Raw genomic sequence first — 27,039 nt, 5'->3', positions numbered from 1 at the left:
TAATAGTGTCGTGTGGCTGCGTATATGGCGGCATATGTGTGTGTGTAATGTGTGGTAATGTGCGCGTGTGTGCGTGTGTGTGTGTGTGCGCGTGTGTGTGTGTGTGTGTGTGTGTGGTGCGCAATCGTAATGCGTATCAAGTGCGTCAGCGTGTGTCGTGTGCGCGCGCGATGTGTGCGTGTGCATGTCGGTAATGCGCGTGTGTGCGTGTGTGTGTGCGTGTGTGTGTCGTGTGTGCGCGTGTGTGCGTGTGTGTGTGTGTGTGCGCGCGCGTGTGTGCGTGTGTGTGTGTGCGTGCGCGTGTGCGTGCGTGTGTGTGCGCGCGCGTGTGTGCGTGTGTGTGTGTGTAATGCGCGTGTGTGCGTGTGTGTGCGCACGTGTGTGCGTGTGTGTGTGTGCGCGCGTATAATGCGTGCTCGTGTGTGCGCCTGCGTGTGCGTGTGTGTGTGTGCGCGCGCATGTGTCAGTAACGTGTGTGTGTGTAATGTGCTGTGTGTGTGTGTGTGTCGCGTGTGTGCGTGTGTGTGTGTGTGTGCGCGCGCGCCGCGCAGTAATGTGTGTGTGTGTGTCGATGATAACGCGCGCGTGTGTGTGTGTGCGCGTGTTGTGCGATGATGTGTGCGGTAATGGTAATGATGATGCGCGCACGTGTGTGCGTGTGTGTGTGTGTGCGATGATGATGATGTGTGTGTGTGTGTGTGTGTGCGCTGCAGTGTGTGCGCGCGTGTGTGCGTGTGTGTGTGCGCGTCGACGGTAATGATGATGTCGTGTGCGCGTGATGTGTGTGTGTGTGTGCGTATAATGCGCGTGTGCGCGTAATGCGTGTGTCGTGCGCGTGTACCATGCCGTGCGGTAATGATCGTGTGTGTGCGCGTGTGTGCGTGTGTGCGCGTGTGCGCGTGGTGTTGCGTGTGTGTGTGTGTGTGCGCGTCGTAATGCGTGTGTGTGCGCGTCGTATGTGTATCATCACGCGTGTGCTGCGGTAATGATGATGATCGTGTGTGTGCGTGTAATAATGGCGTATAGTAATGTGATGTGCGCGTAGTGTGCAGTGTGTGTGTGCCGCGTGTGTGCGCGTGTGTGTGCGTGTGTGTCGTAGTGTGTGTGTATGTGTGTGTGTGTGTCATCAATGTGTGTGCGTAATGCGCGGTATGTGTATGGATGTGTGCGCGTATATGCGTAGTAGTATGTGTGTGTGTATGTGTGTATATAATGTGTGTGCAGCATATATACATATATATATATATATACACACATATATACATATATATATATATATATATATATATATATATATATATATATAGATATATACACACATATATACATATATACATATATATATATATAGATATATATACATATACAAAAAAATACATATACATATATATATATATATATATATATATATATATATATATATATATATATATATACGTATATACATATACTAAAAACAAAGTGGGCCTGATAACATGTACAGTGCAGTCTATATAATAGATATTATTTTATTATTTGTGCAACAACCCGACTGGTGGAAATTGATCCATTGAAATGTGGATTCATTTCAGTTTAATGATTGGGCCCGGCTCCTTCGATGCGGGGACGTTTGTTTTTATTCGTGCATCATGTGGCTCCTCTAACTGCACCTTATCTTGAGATCCACAGCTGGTCATTGGAAGGGATAGGTCTCGGCCAAAAACAAACAAACAGATTCTCCTTTGTACATTAGCTGAGCACAACTACACCGAGCGAGGCCTGATAAGATAATTCACCATCGAAAGAGCCGGGAGAGTGGGGAGCTCGATGGGCATGGTGCCGGTCGATTGGGCTTCACGGTACAAATTACTAAGTAATTACCTTTAAGGAGGTAAAATTGGGGAGGGTCGGCTCAAGTGTTCGTCCTATTTCATTTTCAACACCAAGCCGGGAGAGACTCCGTTTCGATGCTTGATGGTGCGTTTTTCATTTAAGGATGTAAAATTAACGAGCAAATCCATTTTGACACGAATGCCCTGATGGACATGCCTCCGACACATTGTATGTGAACCCACGACTATTATATTTGATCTCAATCAAAGGTCACATGAAAACTCGATGTCTGCGATCGCCAAGGGTAAGCCTACTCTCACACCCACGATCCAATGATGGCCATAATTTTTTTCAGACTGCCGTATCACCTTGACCTTCAACATTTCGGGATAGAGCGTGCAGTAAGAAAATGTGTCCCCATCTACAATCTACCATTAAAACTCAACATCGTGAAAACCAGAGGATAATTATTGAAGTTATGATGAAAAAGGTGTTTTTAGTGAACAAGGTCACAATCCGAAAAAAAAAAAAACGTCAAGGACACCAATCAAATGAGGTGCACACTTTCATTGCAGGTCCACTGTGAGGATGCACAAACATCTTGGAAGGCCAAGCTTTGAGATTCTGCATTGGCAAAATTGAGCAACAACAAAAAAAGGAATTGCAATATTTTTTTCAGACCACCATTTGAAACTTGACCTTTGATGCGGAAGGGTATGCTGTAAACTAAATGTAAATGCACCTCGCACTCGGCTATGTCGGGGGCAATTTATTTCCTGTCGGACAAAATGTAGTCAATTTTGCTGAAAAAAAGTTATGTCAACCCCGCATACCTTTTATTCCCATTATTGTTGAAAAATGTCATTCTGAAAGTCCCAGCTCAAGGAAAATAATTATTCCTACCCCATTGGGTGTTTTTTAAGGAGATACCATCTCTGTACGGGATGGCCGTTGGATCCTGGGGGGAGCTCATCCACCCTTTGTCAGGTGTTGTTTTTTGTCCTGGCAGGGTATCAGTCACCCTCCCCACTAGCAAAGCCGGTGACGGGTGTTGGTTTCGTCGCCCAAAACCCGTCCATGCGTCAGGTATCACTGGGTTACGTGTTACCAGTGGCAGTCTCAAAACACTGACCTGACGCCAAAACTGGTTCACCTGAAAAACGAAAAAAGAAAAAAAAAAAACGTGGTTCGCAAAATGAATACTTGGGTGCACGGAGAAAAAGTTCTACAGGATGGTTTTTAAAGGGCACATAACCTTTGACCTTTGAGTGATGGAATCCAAAATCGAACCGGATCATCAATGTGTTCCATTCCATACTTGTGCCAAGTTTGGTTGAAATCCCTATTTTTGTATGCACTGTCAAGGCTTATATGAGAGCTCACACACAGAACGTACAAGGGGAGCAGGAGACAAGAGGGACGGGAGAGGGAAGGACAAAACAGTGGGGAACGGAGACATTAGGAGATCTGAGGAAGGGAGAGGGATGGGGCGGGGTACACGCGGTAAACAAGATGGACACTTTCTGGGACTTTCAGGAGGGAAAGCAGGGTATTTGAAAGAAATGGGTTTGGGGTGGATTCACGGGGGCAGAAAAGATCGAGGTTTTGGATGGGGGAAGATAAGAGGTGGTGGTGAACAGCTGTTTTGAAGACCTGGAGGGAAGAATGGGATTGAAGAGTATATGAGTTTGTTCCAAAGGTGGGGAAAAAAGAGGAATGAAAGAGTGAAGGTGAGCAGTGATTCTTGATTTTGGTAGTTTTGCCTGCGGTGAGAGTGAGACCCAAAGACTCAGCCTCATCGTGCGAGATACCAATGATCCTAAATGCCTTGGTTTCCACAGCGTGAAGCCGAGAAAGGTGAGAGGCAGGAGCACCAGCCCAGAGAGGACAGCAGTACTCCATTAGGCTGCAGACAAAAGCTTTGTACGTGGTCAGGAGTTTAGGTGGGCTAAGGAAGGATTTTGAATAACGGAGGATGCCCAGTCGATGACTGCCTTTGGAGGCCAGCTTGGAAATGTGGCTTTCCCAGGAAAGATCATGGCAGATAGTGAGACCCAGAAGCTTGAATGAAAGGACTTCTTCCAGAGGATTGTTGAGAAAGTAGATAGGTGTGGGGGGGAGGGGGGGTTCCAAACGGTCCTTTTGTCGAGACATGGTGGGAGTGAGATTTGTCAGGATTGCAAGACATGTTCCACGTGTTGGACCAGTTTGTGATTTTATCCATATCTGTCGTGAGTGAAGAAGCTGCTGCTTGCCGATCTGAGGGATGACAGATGGTACGGCAGAGGATGGAATCATCAACAAAGAGATAGAGGATTTTCCAGAGTCAGAGAGATTATTGATGAAGAGAGGGTGGGAGTTCTTCTCAAGTAATCATGAAACAAATAAAAACAATAACCGACAGATGGATGGAAGACCAAAAACATCATGCCTACTGGAGGAGACACTCTCGAAAAGTAGCAATGGCGCTGTTGTTAACGGCATGCAATGAACATTCCTGTCGATTTTTCTGTTCAGCGGGAGATGGCGGCACAATGCTCACCTCTGCCCCTGCATCCACAATAAAACAAAGTCCACTAGTACGATCCATGAGGAAGAGAAGACGACAGGCGTATGGCCCAGATTAACTCGTCACCATTAGTTTCGGGCCTCGTAGTTTCCCTGCAGCTGGTATGAGCATGGTGCTCTACACTGATGAGCATTATCACCGAAGGTCATATGTTACCACAACCACTCTAAAGTGTTCATGGAAGGTGAAGGCGAACGGTAATTTCTCTCTGTGCCTCCAAGGGGTATGTGAACATAGGCACCATTGGTCAGGTCGGGTATGGGAGCATGCGCCGGAGCAGCGCGTCGCTGCGTCCACTTTCATCTGGTACTCCAGTGGCCTCCATCTGGCAATCCCCCAGGCAGATGGAGAAGGTATTGTGGCACGAGGGGGAGTGTGAGGGGAAGGTAAGGCGGGGTGAGGGGAAGGTAAGCAGGATCAGCGTCAGGAAAATGAGCCACATGTACAAAGAGCCGCAGTTGACGCTCACGGACTATGCAGGTAACAAATCTCATTTGAGTCTCTCTCAGCAACTGCTCGTTAGACACAAAGTCCGACCAGCGATCGCCAAGGATTCTCTGAAGAGACCTGGTACCAAAGGAATTAAGTCTCTGTCTCAGATCCTTGGTCAGAGAATGAGTGACCGAGATCACATAATTAAGTGACCTATGACATCATAGGTGGAGAACTTTTTGTTCCTCATGGATAGGTGATCATACCTGTAAAGTTTTGCCTCGATCTGTTTAAGATGTTTTGGAGACAATGATTTTTAAAGGTTTTTATGTTTTTAAAAAAAAAGCTGCTGAACCACATGACCGATAACATCATCAATTTTTCCCCAATAAAATTTAGGCCTTGATGACCCTCAAAAATGTTCATACTGATCGGGTAAAGCGTTCGACGCATGCAATTATGACGTTACAACGAAGCAACCTATCGCATCAAAAAAACGCTGCATGAGGTCGCAACTCGAACACATTGTGACACATGCATAAGTTAAATCCGTTATCACATAATAACCAATTCGACATGTTTATCAAAAATCCAAAACCACAACATTCAAAAGCATCGCTACTTAATTGCACGACACAAACAGCCGACTTCACAATTGCCAAAAGTCGGCATTTACTTGGCAATACCTGACAAACCCGGCCAAAGGAACGTCCTGCACAACATGCACTCAAACCCACTCATGAGAAAAGTAATAAATTAGAGGCTTTTACAAAAAGCGACATCCGTTACAGCGTATCAGAGTACGCCGTCGAGGAACAGATTGCTCAGACGCGATCCGTTTTGACAAGCATTGTAAAAACCGTGGTGCCATGGATGGATGACCGTTCAACGCAATTCCCACCAGAGATGAAAAGCTAGAGGTGCAGAACTTTATTGCGTAACATTACACGTGTCAAAACTCCACGCGTTATGTACACTGGGGGATACGAGGCATCGGAAGCCTCAACAATATACAGAAGCATCAGTGGGCTGAGGAATTCTGTACTTCAACCAACAATTGCAAAAGGCAAAAGGTGTTCAGCTTTGTTCAACAAATAAGACTTGGGAGACATAGGTGATTGGGGGTTCGGAGGGAGTCGTATAAAATAAAATTCAAGACTGACTGTTAGGACTCCAAGAGACTGACATGCAAAAATAAATCAAAAGGAGTGTCACACACAAAGAAGGTGTAATACAAAAACAAGTTCTTTTTAACGTCTATTTTAAATTATCAATGAATGGCTTAAAATTGAAAAGGAAATATTTAATCGACACTTCTGGATTAAGTAGCTGTACATACTTTTACCTTGGTCTCAAAGATGGGGGTTGGGAAACGGGGTGGGGAAGGAGTGAGGCAGGCTGGCTTAACGGGTTGTGAAAATGACACAAAAGGAAGACAGACACAAAACATATGGCAAGTGTGAAGATACACAACTATGAACAAGGAGAGTTCTGATCAGAGGCACATCGAGTTATTATATCCTACACGGCTTCCCCTTAACCACAGCACAAACGCTTTGGATTACACGATCGCTCAGCATGATGGGGAGCGGAAAGAAAGAAAAAAAAATCAAATTTCTCTGCCTCCGATGATGGAATTCTTGCTTGCGAAGCATGCACTACCACTTCCACAAGTGACCGCGATACTTGCGCTACTTCTGGACGCACACAAACATTTACAGTGTTTTTAAAGTGCTGCATTGAGAACGTAAGTCGATGTTCAATCTTTGATTTGCAGGTCAAAGGAAGAGTAAGGTTTGTAAAGGTAGTGACTGCGCATTGCTTTTGTTGGGTCCCCCTTCCGAACATTGACAATGTGTGACATAACGTCTTGGTCACGAAGTGATGCCCACGGACTGTAAGACGCGTTTCTCTCCATCGTTCAGGTGCTGACGGAATGCTGAATAACAAGGCAGGCGGGCAAAGTGCTGCAGGAACTCTGTCAGGTAAACCTGGGCAGGGGGGGAAATAAAAAGTAAATTAATAAAAACAGTGGCTAACCTGGACAAGAAGTGAACGTGTGACAGTTAACAAAAGCGAGTGTCCTTCAGACTTGCCATAGCAAAAAAAAAAAAACTACATATAAAGGTAAACAGGACGGCCAGCTTTATGCGATTCAAGACAATGGTCTCTCATGGTGCTGCACCACAGCGGTAGTTTCAGTAGGCTCCCACTCCACGGGTGAACAATTGCAATCCCAGAGGCCTCAGAGGTGAGCACACGTCCACTTGAGTTCTGCTGTACTCAAACAGCACTCCATGGAGGTCTCCAACAAACCTACTAACCGGGCTTGACTCCGTTTAGCTTGCGAGATGCAACAAGATCAGGTGTATTGAAGCCCACAGGTTTAGGCCCGACGGCACTTTGTTCATCGACTAAAGCTGTACAACTTCATTTCGACTATATACGTATTTAGCCCAACACTTAAAGCACTACCTTACCTGTTGGTCAATATGTCACGATTACGAGGCACATAATTTGCGTACGGCAGGCTTTGTAAAACCAGCGAACTTGTTTGACAGATTACCAGGTGACCTCTCTCTCTCTCCCCCCCCCCACCCCACCTCCCTGCCCCTCCCACCCCCACTCCCCACAAATATACATTGACTAAATATCAAAAACGTCAAAATGATTGTTCAATAAATTACAAATTTAAATCCTATGATTTATAGTCAAGTTATGAACACCAAGATGTCCTCCTGGTGGGGGTTTGAACATAAAACATGTTACTGTTCTTATAGACCAAATTAATAAATTATGTAGTTTGGCACATGTCATTGGATGGACCTCAAAACAGGAGCAATTTACAGAAACAGTCACATGACCTATATGATCACAGTGGACCTCCCTTAAGCTAAAGAGAGCATTTGCATCGAAAATTCATCTTAATCAGAGCTTACCATTTCATTTACTCTGAAAATTTGGATCGGCAATTTTGCACCCGTAATACTCAAGGTAGACAATCCTTTAAGGTAAGCTTGCTATAATTTCAAATTTTCATGTGGCATTGCAGCAAGTAGACAGCTGATCAACCAACATAGGATTGATACAAACAATGCAGGAAGGGCGTTTGCTTACTTGAATGTCCACCTGATACAAAGGATCTTTCACTGCATCTGGATCTTCCTCCTCTTCATCATACAATTCGTCATCTGTTTAAAGTAGAACAACAGGCAAATTAAAGCATCCGATCTTACAAGGATTTCTTGCATGCTTGTTTCTCGCAGGCTCTTGTGGCAGCTTTTGGGAAGCACACAACCGGCCCCTGGCATATCAACCGCTTAGCGGGTTAAAAAGGGTGATGAAGGTTAAGGGCAAATTCAGTGAAAAGGAGTAAACATCAAGGGAGCGGCAAGAAGAGGAGGAGGTAAACAGTGACATGGGGAATGTGGTGGGAATGCCGAGAAATTGTGCTGACAGCCGGGGAGATGTTAACACAGCGGGCTTCCTCACAGACGCTAAGGCGATTAACAGACCCCCCTGCGGGGATCGCATGCGATTTGAGGCAAGAGGCGGCAATGTGACATCTCGCCTTCACAGCTTCTTCCACAATTTAAATCGCACATCACTGCACTTCTCTCCGTTTCCACTTCTTCCCTGGACAAAGTCTCCTCTTGCTCTCAGTGATTCTGCCACTTTTATTTTTTCCTCGTTTCTCTCCCTCTGTTTACTTTCCCGTTTCCGCCTCTGTACCAAATTCAAATCAACCCGCAGCCTGTGCCTGACTCCTTACAGACCCCCATCCCCCCCCCCCCACCAAAAATAGCATTCCTGAGAATTTTATAAAAGGTTTGATTGGAAGAGTAAAAGAAAAAATAATAAAAAAAGGGAGAGAGACTGCAGTATATACCAAATACTGAAAGACAAACCTGAATAACAATTGCTAATCAAATATCACTATTTAGCTCAAATAATGTGGACAATGGGGCTTGGGCACTGCGAATCGCAAATGCAGAAAAAGGCATCACTAAGGATACGACCTTGAGAGAGGCATCAAGGGCAAGCTGCAAAACAGACCGGCAAGCTGTGGAGAGGACGGGGTGGGGGAGCTGGAAACTGTGATAAAGGGTCAGCTCTTGGGAGAGGGAAAATAAATACATAGGAGAGGAATCCAGAATAGGGGGTAAAGGCCCCAGGGGTGAGGAACAGACCAAGGATGGTGGTGGGTGTACAAAGGAAGATGGTGGCATAACCGCCGGCAATTTGCATAATTCGCTTCCTCGACGACACAGTTTGCCGGACAAAGGAAAACCCAAGCCGTCGCAAGTCCACAAGAACAAGAGAACATTGTGTTGTGAAGTTACAGGTTTTCATGATTAAAGGCAAAGAAAAACAAACAGACAAAGATTTAATAATAATGCAATTGTAGTGGTGGGTGGGGATTGGGAAAGGACAATACCCAATAAGAATGAACAAAAAATAGATCGCAATTGGTCAATGACTGTTTTGAAAGCACGAATGGATATCAAGGCAATGACAAACTAGAACAGTTCTCAGTCGAGCGCATACCTCCGCCAGGTTGAATGAAGTTTAGGTTTTGTGTCCCACTGATGGGCAACATCTGCATCCGGACCTCAACAGAAATGTAATTGGCTTGTTCTTGTCACTTACCCAACTCATCCACCAAGATTCATCCAAATTCCTCAATAAGTTTTTGAGATATCCTGTACAGGATATCGTTTTTAGCCCTATCACTCAATGGTGATGAACCACTAAAACTAGAACGGCACTCAGTGGAGTGGATACCTTCACCAGGCTGAACAGCGTACATATTATATCCCACTGATAGGCCTGATCCAGATCTTCACAAATATCGAATCAGCCCGTTCTTGACACGTACTCAACTCATCCACCAAGTTTCGGCCAAGTCCGTCCATAACCACACTTTCACCTGACTTCTGCTACTTCCTGTGTCTAGGATGTTTTCTTGTTATTTTTCTCTTTCATTTATTTTGATTTGCTTTATCCTTCTCTTTATATAACCTTCCCTTAGCCCCTTACCTGGAGTGACTTTATGCCTTGTTTGGGGTGATTTCCATTTAAAATAAATAAAATAATAATTGTTTGCGATATTGTGCTATCGCACAACGCTATCACAATATCAAAATATCATATCGTTTTTGGCCCCATCTTTCAATGGCAATCACTTAAACTACCGAACATATCCTCTGACCTTTGATCTCAAAAATCTAATCAGTTCATCTTTACATCATTATACATGCTTGTACCAAGTTTGATTTAAATCCCTTCAGCTGTTCTCATGTATGACATTTTTACCTGAAATGACCTCTGACCTTTGACCTCTTGATGCCAAAATCGAATCAGTCCATTTTTACATCATAATATATACTTATTCCAAGTTTGGTCAAAATCCCATTACTGGTTCATGAGTTAGAGCGGAAACAGAATTTTTAACTAACTAGTACGTGCAAAAAAAAAAAAAACTTTCAAACTGCGTGCCAGAAACAACAACTACACAGGCCATTCCTTCGCTCTCGCGTGCCCGTACGTGCAAAAAAACCCAAAAAACTTTCAAACAACCTTAAAGGCCGTTCCTTCGGTCTCGTAAACGACTGAATTGGGGCATTGTGTTCATATATATATATATATATATATATATATATATATATATATATATATATATATATATATATATATATATATATATATATATAAATATATAAATATATATATATATATATAAATATATATATATATATATAAATATATATATATATATATAAATATATATATATATATATATATATATATATAAATATATATATATATATATATATATATATATATATATATATATATATATATATATATATATATATATATATATATATATATATATATATATATATATATATATATATATATATATATATATATATATAAATATATATATATATATATATATATATATATATATATATATATATATATATATATATATAAATATATATATATATATATATATATATATATATATATATATATAAAAATATATATATATATATATATATATATATATATTTATATATATATATATATAAATATACGCATAAGAAATCGAGAAATTATTAGAATACAGTAAGTCATCACTATCCGTAAGTTGTAACCAGTTATGAGGAACGCAGCTGAGGATCTCTTCCCCAACGGCCACGCCTACGTAACAACATGTCTTGTCATTGGTAACGAAATGGCACCCTTTCCCCCATCGGCCACGCCTACGCAACAACATGTCTTGTCATTGGTAACGAAACGGCACCCTTTCCCCCATCGGCCACGCCTACGCAGCAACGTGTCCTGTCATTGGTTTGGTAAATAAATGGCCATAACTTGGGAACCACTTGTCCGATTTATATCAAACCTTGAAAAGGCACATCCTCAGGTCCACAGCAATATACCTGGCAAGTTTCAATTAGATTGGACCAGTGGTTGTCGAGAAACAGCGGTCACACACACATACACACACACACACACACACACACCCACACACACACACACACACACACACACACCTGTAATTATAGATAGATGGGACCGCTCACCTTTGACCTCTTGATCTCATAATCTAATTAGTTTATCTTTACATCATTAGACATATTTGCACCAAGTTTGACTGAGATCCCTGCAGATGTTCTTAAGTTATCGTGGTAACTAAAATCTATCACGGACGGACAGACAGCTGGACGGGCAACCCAAAAACATAACCTCCGTACACCCTTGGTGGTGGAGGTAAAAATTACAGTATCCAGATCCTGATCTTCACCAAAATCGAATCAATTCGCCATCGTCGCACTTCTAACCTATCCACCAATTTTTTTCCAAATCCGTCCATAACTTTTTGAGATATTCTGCTCACAGACAAACAGACAGACAGACAAATAAAAACCAATGTCACCCGCAGGTGACCCGTATCTTGCCAAAAGGTGACCACGTGTGACTTCTTTAAGGTCACACTGAGGTGAACAGAGGTGCTATCCACCAGGAGCGACTTCTTGAGGAATATCTGCCTACGAGAGATTCGGATGAGAATAGTTCTAGAGTTACCATGAAAAATATGCGTTTGCCTCAGAACCTCACCAAATGACGTCATAATGTCTCAAGCTTGACATATCTAGAAAGCACTCATCGAGGTGTTCAATTTGAGGTACGACACGATATGGTTCCTAAAACTTGAAAATTTGACCTTGGGGTCAAATATGTTTGACCTGAGGCGCTAACCATGAAGGTCAAGGCCAATCGCCACCAAAAATTAATCAGCTGAGCGCCAGACCATGAACTATATTCCCATGAAGTTTGAAGACGATCCGATCGAAATTACTCAAAAAATAAGGGTTTCGTCTACTCCCCTGATTTGTGACAAAGTGACCTTGACCTTTGACCTTGACCTTCAAAATTTTATGCGCTGAAAGGGACCTCAATAGGCCTCTGATATGCGAAGTTACAAAAATTTCCAATGATAATTGTGCTCTGCAGAATTTTTTTATACATGATTACAGACAAACAAACAAACAAACAAACAAACAAACAAACAAATAAAAAAATAAAAAAATAAAAAAAACATACAAGCTGACTAACATATCTTGCAATAACAAACAGACAATGAAGGGTGAAAACAACCTCCGTCCACCTTAGGTAGCGGGGGTAACAATGAACGTCAAAGAGCAGTGAAAAACACAGACGTCTCACCATATCTGCAACCAATACCAACTCCAAATAGCTCCGACAGTGTCTGACCAGTAACATCGTCGTCATCATCAACCTCCTCTTCATCCTCAACCTCATCTTCTTCCTCAAAAGACTCCAACTCTTCACCAGTACCTGTTCCCAATGCAGAAAGAAGTCAAACATTTTGAGAAGGTGCCAAATCGCTTAGGACGATCAGGAAAACGTTTGACTTCTAATTGTTCATCAGGAGACAACAGCATTGTCAAGGAAATTCCCCCCCCCTCCCCGAAAAAAAAAAAAAACATCAGGGATGGTACAAGCTCTGTGTTAATGCAAATTATCAAAACTTACAATTGAGTGGGGCTTAAGCTTCCTCCAGCCAAAGTAGGCCAAGATGAAAGATTGTGCAAATTTGTTTGAAATGTTAGATCTGGATCCAAATCCGCATTCAAAACTGGGAAGCACCATTATGTAAATGATTACCAAAGTCAATGTTTTGGTAAGAAAAGAGAGATGGGAATGAATAGTGCCAAGAAGAGGGCAGGAGGTGAAGGGAATGGATGAAATAAGTCTAGTGAAGGGAATTAAAGGCGTGAGGAAACAGGGGAATAACACAAGCAGTTGCAGTGAATTGCAGCTTCAGGGCAAAAACCCGTAGTCTCAGCGGGGGTCATTAAAAGCCTTTTGCGGAAAGGCTCCAGAGGTTTGAGAGGGATAATGAACCAGCAATGACCAGGAAACAGTGCAGGGATTCAAACAATTTGCGTTGATTTGGTGAGGTGACACGGCTGATTCGGCAAATCCAATCGTTTGGTGCGCTTGGGCCGGGCAACGCGTTTGGTGCGCTTGGGCTGGGCCACGCGGTTGGGCCGGGCCACGCCTTTGGTCTGGTTGGGCCGGGCCACGGCACACGCTCGACTGGGCCACGGCACATGGTCGACTGGGCCATGGCACACGGTCGACTGCTTGATGTGGGCAAAGCCACAAGGGATGGCAAGTGGGGTGTTGGCATTCAAAGTTGGGTCAAAGTGGGAGTTGATGACTAATTACATGAAAGAAAGCATTTCGAGACCAATAAAAGATTGACACCCTGTAAAAACAATGTAAAAAAGGATATCATCCAGGAATACATCAATCGCTGTTGTTTTGTGAATGGCAAAACAAAGTAACGACAATAGGTAAGGAGAAAGGTCAGCAAAACAAAAAAAAGGTAAAGTTCATGTCGGTGGCAGAATAAAGTGGGCCAAAATCTATACCTGCTGAAGCTCGACGAGATGCGCTGCTCTCCATGATGACAGAAAGCTCATTAACTAGCAGCTTATAGATCTTAATGGGCAACGGGATGACAGTCCAACGCTCAGGCACTGCACAATAGAGGGGAACCATGGTCAGTCATTTTCATGGTGCAAATTTGATAGCTATGGGGCTTACAGTTTCCAAATGGCCATGGAGGGCAGCAGGAAGAAAGAAACAAACAAACAAAAAAAAATCAACAATAAATACGACAACTGGGTTGGAAAGTTCAGATTAAAGTGTGCATTTTATCTGTCATGGTGCATTAATAAATACTATCATTAATAAATATCAATAAATTGGCTAATTTGAACTACAAAGTCCAATGTCTGCTTCTCAACTTGCACTCTATATCTATTGCCCCCTTTACTTATGATTCCTTGGTGACAAAAATCGTTGGGGAGGAGGGTGGTTGGTGAGAGGTGAAAGTAAATCACAAATTGGGGTAGAGGTTATGGAAAAATATGATTAAAGAATAACGGACTGACAGCAAGGTGGTGTGAGCATGTACCCTGCCCCCGAGCAGCTTTGGAGCGTGTACGGATCCCCTCGGATGGAGAAAACACCTGATCCCCACGGACTGTGATGTCCTGGAGGCGCAGGTCATGCGTGGCTACTCCATGCTGCAGCAGCTTGCACAATGCAATGGCACTGGAACACAAACGCTGAGATAAAAGAAATGCTGAACATCTCAAAGAGGTCCTCTTTGTAACAAGCAAGATCCATCTCTTCATTACTACAGAAACTTTAAAAGCACAACACGTCCTTCCACCACCAACTCTGCACCCTGCTGCCCCCAAACCTGTGCCAGGCTGCCCCCAACCTCATGTCCTGCCACCCACAACCCCACACTCTGCCACCCCCAACCCCAGCTACCCCAAATCCCATGCCCGACCACCCCAAACCCCGATAACAGTGTGATCCATCAGGCTGGAGTTCCCCAAGGCAGTGTTTTTAGCCCAGTCTTGTTTTCAATCTTCAACGACGACCACACCGAGTCTGGAAAAATCCTCCATATCCTTGCTGATGACTCGACTCTCTGTCATAACATCTCTCCTCCTTCAGATGGGCATGCAGCAGCCTCTTCCCTCTGTGCAAACTATGATAGAATCACAAGATGGTCAAACATGTGGAATATGTCTCAATCCAGACAACTTTCTCTTTCTCTGTCTGACTCTGACTCTCTCCGACTGTCTGTGTCTGTGTCTGTGTCTGTGTCTGTGTCTGTGTCTGTGTCTGTGTCTGTGTCTGTGTCTGTGTCTGTGTCTGTGTCTGTGTCTGTGTCTGTGTCTGTGTCTGTGTCTGTGTCTGTGTCTGTGTCTGTGTCTGTGTCTGTGTCTGTGTCTGTGTCTGTGTCTGTGTCTCTCTCTGTGTCTCTCTGTGTCTCTCTCTCTCTCTCTCCAAAAGGACCATCTGGTAAACCATCCCACATATTTTTTGAACAATCCTCTTGAAGAAGTTCAGTGACTCAAACGTTTGGGCCTAACCACAAGCCATGACCTTTCTTGAGAAAACCGCATGTCAAGGTTTGGCCCCCAAACCCAGTCATCGACTGGGTAGGCTCCGCCATGCAAGGTCTTTCCTTGGCACACCTGAACGAACATTTATCCACATACAAGGTCTTTATCCGCAGCTTGATCGAGTATTGCTCTCCCCTCTGGGCTGGCACACCTGCCTCACACCATGCTCAGCCTGATGATGTGCAAGCCAAGCCCATAAAGTTCACCTGAATCTCCCATGATGAAGCTGAGTCTCTGAGTCTATCACTTTCACATTACATGCAGGTCGATGGTCACTCTGTCTTCTAGCCCCTCCATTCTGATCTTGCACCCTCTGCCCTTCCCATGGTGTCTGTCCAAACCAACCCCCACCACCACCCCCCCCCTTTTCTCCAAAAATCCAGACTGCTCACTTCCACTCATCTGATACATCCCCCCCACCCCCTGCCCCAAACTGTGGAACATTTCATTCTTCCTTCCAAGGCTTCAAAGACAGCTGTCAAACACAATCTCAGATGTTATAACCATTAATAACCATCCCCTGTCCACAAGCATGATATTTTCACCCCCAATAACCCTTTCCAAGCACACCTCTTTCCGAGTTTCCAATTTTTCCTTCCTGACAGGTTGCAGGTGTATCCAACTTGTTCACCCCATGTGTCCTCTCCAACCATCATTCTTCCCCACATGCCTTATTTCTCCAGTCTCCCTCTATTTTGTCCTTCAACCCTGCTGTTGGTGTGCTTCCCCTTCTCTTTCTACTGTTCTTTACATTCTGTTACCTCCTGATCAATTCTGTGGCATTGCTTCTCCACGAGCCTGGACACTGTATCATAATAATAATAATAATAATAATAATAATAATACCATTCCTTCCACACAAAAAAGGCACGTAGGGCTGCCGAGACAGTTTCATTGGCAAGAAGTACAGGCCTGGACGGGTCGCCACTCTGACGCAGGTTACCCTGAATGGTTATTACCCCAGTACACCGGTACTCATTTTTCCAACCTCGAAAGGATGACAGGCTGAGTCAACCCCACCTGGTGCTAATTCAACGACAAACAGGTGGTCGAACTGAAGGCCCTTAGGTCTCGACACTGCATATAAAGGCCTAGTCACACCTTGACGTTTTAGCCAGCAATGGCAACGTATTAAAATGTATGTAAAACGCTGGCTTACATTGAACTTTTGATGTTCTTTTTAAAGATTCGGACGTATTCATAACGACTTGGTCTTATGCATAACGTATTAGTAACGGACACAGAACGTTTCGTTGTGTTATAGATAACTTATACCAACGAATGCTGAACCTGTTGTCGGCCTACACAACCTATGCCCAACGATAGTCTAACTTATGCATAGCGCGCTGCACGTATCGCCGACGATGACGTGACGTAGCCTATTAAAAGGCTGCCGCACAACGATTCGAATCATAACCGCCAGAGAAATGGAAGTGTCAACATCACGTCAACCTTGGCGATCTTGCCAGCGTATGCCGACCTCTGAAAAATGCGTCTAAAACGCTGGCGCACGTCGAATACGGTATGGGTAAGTTTGGTATGCGTGAATAGAACGCTAAAGTACGCTATCATACGTCGTAGTAAGTGGAGTACGTCTTGTAATTTTAAACATGTTGAAAATTTTACGACGTACTTGCCGTATGACACACGCTCCGCATGCGATGGGAATAAGTTGTACGCACGATATGCGATCGGTGACACACATCGACACACGTTACTTGTAAGGTGCTTATAAGTCGAAACACATCAAGGTAATGGTTAGCGTCAGTGTTCCAGACTCCCGTTTTTTTTTTTTCTTCGGTATGACTGTGTTCAGTGTACAGTGCGGTTATGATTTCAATCGTTGAGCGGCAGCCTATTAATTATATTATATTATAACCGCACTAGAAATCGAAGTGTCAAAATCACGATCATACCGAAGGAAGGAAGAAAAAAAAATAAAACCAGGGAGTCTGGAACACTGACGCTAAACATTACCTCGATGCGTTTCGACTTATGAGTAACTTACAAGTTACGTGTGTCGATGTGTGTCACCGATCGCATAACGTGAGTACAACACGTTACTCATAGGTTAGAAATAAGTTTCGGGTACGCTAAACATTACCTCGATGTGTTTCGACTTATGAGTAACTTACAAGTTACGTGTGTCAACGATCGCGTGACGTGCCTACAACTTATGGCCAACGTAGCGGAACTTGTGAGTCATACGCTGGCATAAGTCTTAAAATTCCAAGCATGGAAAATTTGAGGACAACCGAAAAGTACAATGTTTAAAGCCAGCGTACTACGACGTATGGCAGTGTTTTTCAGCGTGCTCTCAATGTTATCAAAACTTACCCATAGCGTATTCGACGTGTACCAGCGTTTTAGACAAATTTTCCAAAAATCGGCATAAGCTGGCTAAAACGTCAAGGTGTGAACTGGGCCTTAAGAAAGGTTTTTATTTTGTTTAGTTCCCAGTTGCGAGGGACAATAAATAAATCAATAAATGAAACCTTAAATTCACGACCCTTGTTTGTTACACTTATCAAGCAGACATGATTGGGCATTCAGTATTAGAGAGAGAAAAAAGTTATATTGACCCTGTAGCTCAAATGGGCCTGTCCACATCATCAGACATGGTCCCGCAAAGCAGTGAATTACCAAATGCGAGTTTAATCCCAGGCTGAGCTGATACATTTGCTGATAAATATTACCTGATACATTTGTCATAATAATGCTTAATCATTTTGTTGCATTAAATGGCTTATAGTTTATTGAGAGTGATTGTGAAGCAGTGAACACAGGCTCAACCAGACCTGCCAATACTTGAGCAAAGGCAAGAAACAGACATGGAATTAAGACAGCAGGCAATCGGTAAACTGCCACAATGAAGCCACAGAGGGGGGTGAGACAGATAAGCCTGGAGAAACGGCTTTGCATTGCTGCAGAATCACACTTACAAATAAATTGTCTTTGCTGAACTGCAAGGCACGTCTACTTTTACCTTGTGTGCAGTGCATGAAGTGAAAAGCGGGGTTAAGCAATTGGTCCACTCAGTCTGTCTGTCTGTGTAAATGTCAGTTTATGATCGACGGAAAAATGAATTTCATTTGAATGTTATATTTTGATCACAAATCGGAAACCAAACCTGAAGTTTCACAATACTTTGGCTCTAAGTTTGGCTAATTGTACGGAATCTCATTCCGATCGCACATATGCGCACGAGAAGCAAGGCAATTTTTAAGGGGTGTCGCCACTTCAATATTTGGTATGGCCATCCGTCCGTCTGTCTGTCTGTCAAAAAATTTTAAGCGGTGCAGATGCTGAATTGGGAAATGCCAAACTGCACTGCTTCCTTCAGACAACAGTACGACTTTTAGCTCACCTGGAACGTAGTTCCGGGGAGCTTATGGGATGGTGCGTCGTCTGTCCATCCGTCCGTCCACATATACTTTCAACTTCTTCTCTAAAACTACACATATTATTTCGATGAAACTTTACCATGACGTTCATCACCATGTAAGCACCAAAGTTTGTTCATGGTATAAAAAAAATAATGATAATGATAATAAAATAAAATCAGGCCTGAAGAGGTTCTACGGGGGTTGCCCCCCCCCCAAAAAAAATAGGTATTTGCTTTCTTCTCAGAAACTACACACAATTCCAAGGAAACGACTACAACCTTCATCACCAATGATGTACAAAAGTTTGTTCATGCCATTAAAACGTTCCAGGTCAAAGGGGGTCTACGGTGGGGGGGGGGGAGGTTGCCCCAAAATATGTATTGCTTTCTTCTCAGAAACTACACACACAATGCCGATGAAACTTCACCACAGTCTTCATCACCCGTGATGTTCCAAAGATTGTTCCCACCATTAAAAAAAAATCGGGGTCTAAGAGATTCTACGTGGGGGTTGCCCCCCAAAAGAGGGATTTGCTTTGCCAGAAACTACACACACACAATTCCGATGAAACTTGACCACCGCCTTCATTTCCGGTGATGTAGTAAAGTTTGTTCATGACATAAAAAAATTGGGGTCTCAAGGATTCTATGTGGGGGTTGCCACCCAAAACATGTATTTGCTTTCTTCTCTGAAACCACATGTACAATTTCGATGAAACTTGAGCACAACCTTTGTCACCCATGATGTACCAAAGTTTGTTCATGGCATTAAAAAAAAATAATCCATAGGTTTTACTTTCTTCTCCATTACATATTTTGTGAGTCATCCACTCCTACCAGTGCTTCCCTGGTTATCTTATCCAGCCACTACCAGGGTAGCACCCAGGGGTATTTCCCCTATGTTTTTACTCTCCCTCGCGGTGAAACAAAATTGAAAAATCATTCCAAACAGGAAACGCTATTTTTAAGGATGCCATAAAGGACACAAACAGGCACAAATAACTAATGTGACGTGGTAAATAAGGTGGTGTAAAAGTGGCTACATCAATGGCGGTAAACTTCTGAAAAAGTGTTTTTCTACAACTGTTAAAATCTTCATTTTATTTCAATTTAATTGTACATGCAAACACTGGAGAACACAAATCGCCTTTTTGGCACTTTCAAACCCCTCCGTTTCACAGTACTTGGAAAAAAAATATTGTGGCATCTTGCGTCATTTCAACCAATCAAATTAGCCGCTCGCAGACCCTCCCCACGTCATTTTTTTTTCTGAAGGCTACATGGGGTAAGGTGTTCTATGAACTCTCTAATTGTTTTTTTATTTGAAGTCGAGGAAAATGCGATCTGTTGCACAATAAACCATATTTTGGCAGCAATAATAATAGGCAAGGATATTAAGACACAAATGCCAAGAAACGAGAATTGCATTTACATTACGTCCCTCCTCCATCCCCCCCCCCCCACCCCACCCAAGCCGAGTGAAGAGTAAAAACGCAATAAACAAGATTAGCATGAAAGCAACTTATGTCTTGCATACAGAATAAGACTGCTCTATCGCAAGAATAATGCTGGATGAGCAAAGGGTTAATATAATCACTGCTGTGACACCACATGTGAGCAATTCTCTTTTGCCAAGAAGGTGCAAAAAGCTTATTACATGATGCATACAATTTTGGCAATGGAAAGTCAAGATGAATCTCATGGAAGCAGGTGCAACCTTGTGTTGAAACTTGTTCTGATGCAATTGCTAAACACACAGAGTCTAGCTGTTTCTAAGCAACACCGATTTTGGGGACCTTAACCTTTATAGGCCCACAAAAAATGCAATGGATGCTGAGTTGGAGGCACCAGGTTTATCCTTCTCTACGTTATTCCAATCGTCTAATACAGTCGATTGCTAAAATACCCTCGAACAGCAAAGCACCTGTCTTGCCTTTATCTCTGTACAATGTACAACTTTTCATGCTACGGAAACAAGTTTATAGATCGGCACAAATGGAACTCGAATGGTACTCGGTAGAGCGCATACCTCCGCCAGGTTGAACAGTTTACGTTTTGTATCCCATTCATAAGCCGGATCGGGATCCAGACCTGAACCAAAATCGAATCGGCTTGTTCTTGTCACCTAACAAACTCATTCACCGAGTTTTGTCATAATCCATCCATAATTTTTGAAAGATTGTGCTACATACCGCTTTTGGCCCCATCTCTCAATGATGAAGAATCGCTAAAAAAATGTTCTTATATGGATCTAGATCAAAGAAATTCATCCTTAAAAAAACACCCAACTTGACCACAGAGTTTTATCTGAACCCGTCAATACCTTTTTGAGATACTCTGCTCACAGACAGACAGACAGAGACAAAAACAGGGGTGAAAACAACCTCTGTCCACCTTTGGTGGCACAGGTAATAATGTCAACCAGGTGAAATAACCTGAATGGACCCATTATCTCTCATGAAACTTTATTGTTGATACCAGACGACCAATTTCGGCATTCCAGGAACTGCTTACTGTACCTCACTTTCCCCTCGTACTGTCCATAAAACATATGTTGCCGACCCGTCCACTCAATCATGACAAACTCAAGTGCCGGCTTTCCGGTGGGTCCAGGCAGGTTGCATAGGAACTCAAGCACGGCATCCATCTGAGAGTGAACCAAGTGTGCAAACACCATGATCAAAGACTGCGATAAGGAGGAGAGGTAGTGGTAAAGGGATGAGGTTGGGGAAGGAGAGGTGCAAAAAAAGTAATGGGATCATGACATCTGTCAAGTGCTACACCGCTTCTATTTCGAACCCAATTGGTGCATTTGAAACTATCACAGCATGTCGAATGAAAATCAGATAATCAAATTTTTTTTTTAACTCGTGTTACTTTTGCTTGCCCCTACCTGCATGACACTGAGGGTTTCAGCCTGCTGCATCTTGCTCAGCACGGCACGCAGCATTAGGTCTAAGCTGTCACCGAGCTGTGATCCCAGCCGAGCAATCAGGCCAGAGACGAGGCGACCTGCAAATGCTGCAGCAAATTCCGACGACCGAGGGTCCAAGAGCCGATCAACAACACCCAAGACATACCAAAGACCACCACGGCCTTGATCATCATGCCAGGCTGCTACTTGCTCGACTGCTACACTCACAAATGCACGAAGGCACTCGCCACCACTCTGTCAGGATATGAATGGAATAAAGAATAAACAAAGTTGGAAAAGACCTTGAGGATGTGACAACAGGAGTCAACAAAGACAGATGAGCATAGGCATAGCATTTATTTAGCATGCATTCTCTGTTTTGGTTGGAATGACACTTGCTTTGGACAAGTAAAATCCCTAATGTGTCATTATATGGATGGACTACAAATATGCCATTCCTATATCAAGGGTATTGCAATGAGATTTATAGGTGTCATATGGAATGCAATCCCCCAAAAAAGTGAGGAAGATCATATTGAATTCTGTGCTTTGAAGAGTAACATGAAGAGTTGAAAAGAGCAACAGAGCATGTGGTGGTGGCAGTAACATGGCAGAAAAGTCTGAGGTGTGAAGAGGCAACGAACGTGACATGAATGAGAAGAAGGCAAAGGGATTTGGCTTAACGGCAGCGGAAGGAAGGAACATTACAGTGTGACAATGAACAGCTTTGTTGGGTCTGAGAGCTGGGAAAACTCGTTTCTGGGACTGGGAGCTTTATGCTGGGAGAGAACAGGACATTTGGGCAAACGGCCGACAACTACACTATGCATACCCACGTTGTGCCAGCAAACTGAAGACTGTAGCAATATGGGCTTTCGCCAATTTCCCAAAGTCTCAATCCATCATGTGTCACTTTCTCACTGTCTATCTCTCAGGCAGGACCCTGCGCCGAATTGAAGTATTAATCCTTTTTCTCACGTCGCAGAAGGCTCAAGGCCAAACAGCTTTCAAGGAGTCGGTATTTATTTAATTTTGCAATCCCACATCGCCAGTCGTGCGTCAACTGTCCTTTTATATTAAACTCACAAACAGGTGAGCAAAACGCATACAATCACAGAAACACACAGGGTGTGCACAAATATTGAGTAATTGCATCTGAAAGATGTATTTGGTATCTACACAGAATGCAGTACGTATTACAGAAAATGTTTGAAAACAACACAAATACGTTGTACAAGACATTTGTATTTGGTATGTCAGCCCTTTGTGAACTTATATTGAGCACATATAATTGTGCAATGTTTTCCGAAACATCCTGTGGCACTTTCCACAATTCATCCAAGATGTTTAGTTACTATTTGATTTTCTCAGCACCAATAATCACCCAAGATATGGTCTCAATGATGTTCATATCCTGGGACGTTGTGCAGGCCAAGGCATCTATCTATGTGAGTGTTCCATCACCCTCTAGGTTCCAGATAGCTTTTCACCACATCAGCTGGATGCTTGGGTTAAATGTCATGTTGGAAGATGAATCGCCACCCAAGGAGGCGTGTTCCCCAAGGGAACAGTATTATGGATCAGAACCTGCCGACACCTGTCGGTAGTCAATGCAACTGATTATTGATCCAACCACCATGCCTGACTATAGTTGTTGTACACTGACTGTTATAGCACTCTCTGGTGCGCATTCAAACAAACTGCCATTGACTATTGCCAAACTGTTCAAATTCGGAATCCTCTGAAAAGAACACATTGTTCCAAGTTTGGTGATTGTGTCGTTTCATTTCTGCTACCCATTTCAACCTTTTCGTTTGATTTCATTTCCTCAGCAAAGAAAAGCCAATGATGTCACACGATCACAGAAAATGGATGGAATTCATGGAATCCGTGACTCAAAATTGAAAACTGAACCTGACACAAAAAAAACGGAATGGAAAAAAAAAAAAACAGGTCAATATTATGTTGAATTCCCAATAAAATATTCACTAAACTGTCAGATGTTGCATCTGTTTGTCTTCACACTAAACTCCTACAGCATAATTATGAAAAGTGAAATAAAAATACACTTCATTCGCAATTCAATGCACAAGGGATACAGTGTAAGCCGGCATGGTGTGGGGCCGGAGGGTGGGGATTGGGAGGGGGGGTGAGCAAGCCAATGGGAGGTTCATGTCAGTTGCAGCCGCTTCGGACGAGCATGGCGACAAAGAAAATTTCCGTGATTACTTTTCCCGATTCTTCATTGCTGGCATGAAACACTGAAGAAAATTCTGTGTAACAATCTCTGGTGAACAGTCAAAATTAAATTAGACTTGAAAGTCACCCTAATTTGTTGAAAATTCAGTGAAAGTATTCCCCAAAAATATGATTACCAACAAAAGAAAAACGTCAGTCAGACGTGCGCATTCGTGCAAATTTGGAGGATTTGTTTTTATATAGTGAAAAACAGGGCTCAACATGAAAAAAAACAATTTAAAAGCAGGATTTTACATTTTCCCTATCGCATCAACCATACAACACCTGTCCACATGCATTCCAATGCATTTTTTTGAAACCAAAATTCGGATTTTAAAAAGTATTGGAAAAATGAGAAAATTTGTGGTGTGTGTGATAAACCTAAGACCTGACTTATCAGGATGTTTTAGTCTCAAGTCTCTCGTACTATACAAATCTTCGCAAACTGTGAAAAACAAAAACAAATGCCGATTTCTAGTTCTAACTGATGTCTATTGTTACCTCCACTACCGGAAGGTGGACGGAGGTTATGTACTGTATTCACCTCTGTGTTGTCTGTCTGTCTGTCTGTCTGTCTGTCTGTGAGCAGCATGTCTCAAAAAAGTTAAGGAAGAATTTAGATGAAACCTGGTGGACAGTTTGGGTGTGTGACAAGGACAAATTGATTAGATTTTGGTGTGGATTTTGATCCGGATACTCTAATTTTTTTAAGTGATTCTTCACCATTGAGAGATAGGGCAAAACTGATATGCAGCACGATATCTTCAACTTTACGAGGTACGTTAGGCGGTTTCTATTTTAAAAAAAATTTAAAGTTGCAAGTCTCACCCCCCATTTATATACCCCCCATATATATACATATATATGTATATATATGGGGGGTATATAAATGGGGGGTGAGACTTGCAATACATATATATACAGCCTGGTGTTGGCGCAGTGGTAAGGGCAGTGGCTTGGGACCCAAGAGGTCCTGAGTTCAAGCCCCGTTGGGACACTGAATTAATATATATATATATATATATATATATATATATATATATATATGTATTTATATAATGTGTATATAAATATATATATATATATATAAATATATATAAACCAAGTCGAAAACACCAGGGGGTTGACTCAGCCTGCCATCCTTCCGAGGTCGGCGAAATGAGCACCAGTTGTACTGGGCCCGGTGTATGCCCCGGTTAGAATAGGTGTACCATATCCCTGTGTGTCGTAAGAGGCGACCAGGGTTGCGTCAGGAAGGGCATCCGGCGTAAAAACCTATGCCAAATCATTATGCGGACAACAAAACGAATTTCCATACCGGATCGGTCGAGGCCCGGGTTACCAACGACCGCCACCGGTACCGGTGGTCAGCAGGGTAGAGCAAAATGGAGACAGTTGGTCCGCTGTGGCGACCCCTAGCGGGAGCAAGCCGAAAGAGGAAGAAGAAGATATATACATATATATGTATACATATACATATATATTGTTACGAATCTACGCCCGCCCGGCGTGCGAGTGACCGCGTGAACTAATAACGGCCGCTCGCCCACCAAACGGACAATTGAGTCGTGACTTTTTGGAACGCCAGAAACCAGTCACGGGTGGGTTTGTAATCCGACCACGGCCCAGTCCGTATTCTACCCGCGCGCGACAGGGTCAATTACCGAATATCGATATACCCAAGTACCCACGCGGGTAACCTACCGAGGGACCGTACCTCGGCGAAGGCCTGTTTGGACACGAATCGCTTAAGTGGTTCGTTCCGTTCTGGGAAAACCGAGCGGGTATTATCACCAGACCTCGCCGGACCCGATTCTATTTATCGGTATTCAAAAACCAACTAGTATTCCGAAAAACAATATGGCACTTCAATGGGGGAAAAAGACACGGCAAACAGGGTACATTTAAATAAGCACATTTATTATACAGCACATATACAAACAATCATGCAGTCATGCAGGTAAGCAATGATGGAAAAACACGCATGCAGTTGTTTGTTGAAGACTGCGGGACGGGGACAAAGACACGGGCAAGGCGAAAACATGACAACCGACTATGGTTATTATGTACATTTACTTAACAGGTTTTACTTACGGGACTCGGCGCCACAACATTCATTCAAAGAAAAAAAAAGGAAAAGACCCCCTCACAGATAAGGGAGTCAGACTGAACCTCTTGGGTCTTTATGGCGTGGGACTTGGCAGACCGAAAGAGTCCCACGAGACCGTTGCAGGTTACCTGCACCCTCGTGGTGCCTTGATAGGGCGAGTCACGACGTCCCGTCCCCACGGCAGCTCGCCTAGCCGCGGTTGCGCCCAGGCCTTGCCAAGCAGCAGGCGAGCTCTCTCCGGCTCTCCCCACATGCAGGTTCGCGCGACACATCAGGGCTGCGCCTCCAGCCCGCGTCTCCCTCGCGACGCCCGGACCTCCACCGACCGACCGCTCCAAGTTCCTGACTCGGACACGAGCCCAGATCTTCACGCAGCTCCTTGGCGCGATTCTCCTCCGCACAAGCAGCAACCACACCAGCAACGACAGCAACCCCAGCAGCAACTCCAGAGAGATTCAGCGACGACAGCGAGAGAGCGGCAGCAACCCCAGAGAGAGAGAACGAACGCTCCGTGCGCGCATTTTATTACCCACGCTCCACCCCTCCGCTCTCGCCCCGCCCTCCTTCCAGAACCTGCAGGAAACTTCCAGAACATGCGGGAACCTTCCCGAAGGAAGCGTTTTCACGCCAAATCGGGGACGCTCCCTCGTCGCTGTATTTGTCTTCTTCCACACGCCGGGTGGAATTCACCGTGGAGACGCCATTCGTCTGGGGGAGGGGGGAACGGGGGTCACCTGCTTTCCCTCGACGAAGGCCAGGCCTCTGGCAACCATGTGCCGAGGTGGAAATGCGGTGGTGTGGTTATGAGGGTTGTGGTTAAGGTGGTTGTGTGAAGCGGTTGGTCCAAAATAACGATAGCAAAGAATAACGGCTAACTCAAAGATCACAGCCCTGTCCACACGAATAAATCCCATTAAACAACGGTGGGGAAATCGAACTGAACACACACTTAGTAATACAACTGAACTAAGGACCTTTATGGTGTTCTGCGAATTTCCACAGCCATAACAATGTATATATATATATATATATATATATATATAT

General features: G+C 43.6%; 1 protein-coding gene across 9 annotated transcripts in view; it reads right to left on the bottom strand.

Annotated features, from left to right (window-relative positions):
- Positions 1-5,728: 5,728 nt before the first annotated feature.
- IPO9 (importin 9) overlaps positions 5,729-27,039 on the bottom strand; it is a 164,532-nt gene continuing 143,221 nt past the window's right edge. For 5 of the 9 annotated variants that reach the window (XM_085897461.1, XM_085897464.1, XM_085897458.1 and 2 more), the window contains 8 exons: positions 21,627-21,902; positions 21,253-21,419; positions 18,716-18,796; positions 14,340-14,479; positions 13,792-13,899; positions 12,557-12,688; positions 7,931-8,004; positions 5,729-6,804 (listed from right to left, as the gene is read on the bottom strand). In XM_085897461.1, coding sequence (XP_085753587.1) covers positions 6,688-6,804; positions 7,931-8,004; positions 12,557-12,688; positions 13,792-13,899; positions 14,340-14,479; positions 18,716-18,796; positions 21,253-21,419; positions 21,627-21,902 — 1,095 coding nt within the window. In that variant the 3' untranslated portion in view covers positions 5,729-6,687. The remainder of the gene's footprint in view (positions 6,805-7,930; positions 8,005-12,556; positions 12,689-13,791; positions 13,900-14,339; positions 14,480-18,715; positions 18,797-21,252; positions 21,420-21,626; positions 21,903-27,039) is intronic. The other 4 variants (XM_085897460.1, XM_085897465.1, XM_085897459.1 and 1 more) reach the window with 3 other exon arrangements.

Source organism: Eptatretus burgeri, chromosome 10 (genome assembly GCF_056783735.1).
Source record: "Eptatretus burgeri isolate ZD-2024b chromosome 10, Ebu_testis_v1, whole genome shotgun sequence".
NCBI lineage: Eukaryota > Metazoa > Chordata > Myxini > Myxiniformes > Myxinidae > Eptatretus > Eptatretus burgeri.
The sequence above is the reverse complement of the archived record's forward strand: the minus strand, read 5'-3'. Positions and strand labels throughout refer to the sequence as shown.